Source organism: Myotis davidii, unplaced genomic scaffold, assembly GCF_000327345.1.
Source record: "Myotis davidii unplaced genomic scaffold, ASM32734v1 scaffold332, whole genome shotgun sequence".
NCBI classification, from domain to species: domain Eukaryota; kingdom Metazoa; phylum Chordata; class Mammalia; order Chiroptera; family Vespertilionidae; genus Myotis; species Myotis davidii.
Window position 1 is genome coordinate 2,465,283 of NW_006285779.1, and position 3,474 is coordinate 2,468,756.

Below are 3,474 nucleotides of genomic sequence, written 5' to 3' on the forward strand. Positions count from 1 at the left end.
TCCCCCAAGGCAGCCACAGAGCCGCTGGGCTCCATTCCAGGGGCTTTGGTGGCTGCTGGGTTGTCTGGCATGTCGATGTTGGAGGGCTCAGGGTCAGCGATGATGCTCGGGGGTCTTGTGCTGCTTCGGCTGGGCCCTGACAAGGGGCTGCTCTGGGCCCCCTGGGAGCCCCTGGCGGGATCAGCACCTGGGGGACTGCCGCCTGCAGGGCCACACTGTGCAGACAGCTGCTGCTGCTGTAGTTGGAAGGCACTGTATGGTGGGGGAGGAGTTGGAGGTCGGTTCACCACTTCCTCATAAGGAGGTAGTAAATAGTTTGGCAAAAACCCTAAAATGGGGAGGTAGGGAGGAGAAATTATTGCACTGGTAATTGTTCTAGGACAGAGACATTACACATATGTCTCTTCCCACCCCAGCATACCCATTGAGTGACAGCTACAGCTCTTGGTTGTGGGCAGGGCAGGGAGGGCTGTGGGAGTCACCTAATCCAGTGTCTTGAAACCTGAGAGCCCCTAAAGCTGCTTCATAGGCAAAGATTTCTGCCTGTATGGCCTGGAGTGAAGGCAGAGGGTTAGGAAAATGTGGTGGGTGGCCAAGAGATCATTTCTGTCTGGAATGGACCTGCTTCACATGCAAGCACGTCTCCTGTTTCACGGTCAGACTGTCCTCCATTTATGCCCCATAGGCCTTGGGGTCAGGAACCCTACCTTAGGACTCTGACCACTTTTTCTTCCCCCAACCTTCTAGATGTATACCATGAAGAGGGCCTTATTCTGGGAGGTTGTAAATCTGTGTTGTCTCTCACTCTAGTGTGGCTGGAGGTGGTCTGGAAAGATAAACCAAACCTCATCCTGACTCAGATCAAGAGTGAGTGGCTTACCAGTGAAGGGTGAGGGCCTGTCATCCAAGACTTATTAAGAACATGCCAGGTGAGTTATCTTTTCACTGTGCTGAATGCTTCGAGGCAATGATGATCTGATTGTTATTGTTAGCATTTATGGAGCACTTACTATATGCCAGGCACTTAACCCTTCTACATGTGAAATTCCACAGTTGTGATCACATTTTTCTATAGAACACACTGCAAAATGGCTTTAGACAAGCTGCATAGCCAGGCCTTCACCAACTGAGAGGTCATATATATGGAAGCCCAGAGAAGTCAGGTGAATGCCCTTCAGTGAGTCACCGAGTTTCTTGATTCTCAGAAAGTCCAAATGTCACCTCCACACACACCTGCCCCTTTCATGGCAGCCTCTGCTCAGCATGATAGTAAACTAAATGGGAGGATTTCAGACCACTGATCTCTAAATCTCAATTCACTCACATCATACATCATCCAACTACCTGTCTAAAAAAATCTGCCAAAGCACCAGAGACCTGGTCAGAACCCAGACAGCGTAGATGTGGAATGGCCCAGTGCACCCCCAGCACTGGCTCCTCGGTATAAATGTGACTGCCCCCGTGCCTGTACTTTCAAAGCCTGCTCTGTGCTTGGCAAGGAGGCAAACCCCAAGGAGCCCTGGCCACCAATACACACAGTCTGGGTGTCCTGGGCTCCTGACGGTGGAATTGGGGGTCTCTGGGGTACGTACTGAAATAAAATGGCAGCGCTGAGTAATTGTGGGCTTCCCGGTAGGCAATCAGGTTGATTTCATGTTGCCGCTGCTGGGCCTGAAGGCGGTGCTTGGCTCGGCGGTGGTGGCAGACACAGCAGCAGCTCAGGATGATGATGATGGTCCACACCAGCCAGAACCCTGGGGGTGGGGAAGCAAGACAGAGAGGCAGGGACATAGTGAACACCAGCCAGAGGGCAGTCTCAGAACAGGGAGGCTCCCAGCAATGCCCACCTGGTCAACGCTGGAACTGTCAGGCCTCACTCAGTGAATTCACATTTAGAACCTGCATTCCATTTTCATAAATGTTTGTGCCGAAGTGAAAGACACATGGGATGGAAGAAGGCAGATTGTAAGAATGACAGTAAAGGAGGCCACTCAGTCTGGGGCGCCTCCAGGGGCCTTAGGGGAAGGGCAGAGTGCCAAGGCAACTCTCCAGCCCCAATGGTCCTCCCATATTTTAGGTTTGACGGCTATCATATATGCTCCCCTTTTAGGACAGTGTACTCTTCCTCTGTTAAAAGATCTCTGAGAGCCCAGCCAGTGTGGCTCAGTGGTTGAGCATCAACCCATGAACCAGGAGGTCACGGTTCGATTCCTGGTCAGGGCACATGCCTGGGTTTCAGGCTCGATCCCCAGGGTGGGGTGTACGGAAAGCAGCTGATGGATGACTCTCTCTCATCATGGATGTTTCTGTCACTCTCTCTCCCGGCCTCTCTCTGAAATCAATAAAAATGTATTTTTAAAAAAGAGGTCTCTGAGAAAATGCTCTAGCTTCTTAGTGTCCATCTTCTCCCACAAGGACAGCTCCAGGCTTACTTTTAGCCTGATGTCCAGCTGCTGACATCAGGCTACTCACCAAAAGCAAAGAGCCTCTCAAAATCGCCACAACTCAGCGGATTAATAACTACAAAGGGGCCTCGGAGGGGCTGCCTGATAAAGCAATTCTTAGGGTTTTCCTGATATCATCAAAAGGATCTGGGGCTTTTCTCTACCATGTACCCTCTACAATGTAAGAATCCCTAAAGTTAGAAGTGGAAAATTCTAATTGCCTCAGGGCCATCTCTTCCCCAGGGAGTGCAAATGACTTCCTCAGCCCGATATAATCCGGTACAATTCCATCTCCTAGTCACACAAACACTCCACTCCCACCTCCTTTTGGCCTGCAGTTGCATTAGACTCCAGCCATCAGCAGCCTCCCCTCCTTCCTCCCTGTTCCAGAGACGGGTAGAGGAACAGGGGAGAAGGCCCACAGCCCTCTTTTCTCCGGGTGCATCATTTCTTCTCATTTCCCACTGGTTCTTAGTTACTCCTCTCCAATTTTCAAATGTATACAAAAAAGTTTTCTAAATACTTTCTTTAATTAATGAGCAATTTTGTTTTAAAATATATATACACATGAAGGAACTGGAATGAAAAACACAAAAAAGTGACCTATCTTTAAGTAGTGAGTTATGACAAATTTTAATTTTCTTTCCCCAATTATTTTCTTCCTTCAAATTATAAAAATCAAAACAAAGTAAATTAAAACTTAATAAATCTGTGATTAATTTTATTTTTGCAGGTTTTTATTTTAAAAATTAATATATTTCTGGGTAGATTTTCAAATTACTCTGGGAATATATTCATATAATGAAATGACAGGCGTCATTAAAAATTATTCATAGAGCCCTCGCTGGTTTGGCTCAGTGGATAGAGCGCTGACCCGCAGACTGAAGGGTCCTGGATTCGATTCCAGTCAAGGGCATGTACCTTGGTTTCGGGCTTGATCCCCAACAGGAACCAACTGATTGATGTGTCTCTCTCATCGATGTTTCTATCTCTCTCTCTCCATTACTTGCTCTCTGAAAAAATAAAATAA

General features: G+C 48.0%; 1 protein-coding gene across 1 annotated transcript in view; it reads right to left on the bottom strand.

Annotated features, from left to right (window-relative positions):
* The window catches only part of WBP1L (WW domain binding protein 1-like), a 34,866-nt gene that overhangs the window by 1,556 nt on the left and 29,836 nt on the right, over window positions 1–3,474 (bottom strand). The window contains 2 exon segments of the mRNA XM_006756465.2: window positions 1–328; window positions 1,593–1,754. The exon segment at window positions 1–328 is cut by the window's left edge and continues 5 nt beyond it. Of these exon segments, the coding sequence (XP_006756528.1) occupies window positions 1–328; window positions 1,593–1,754 (490 nt within the window).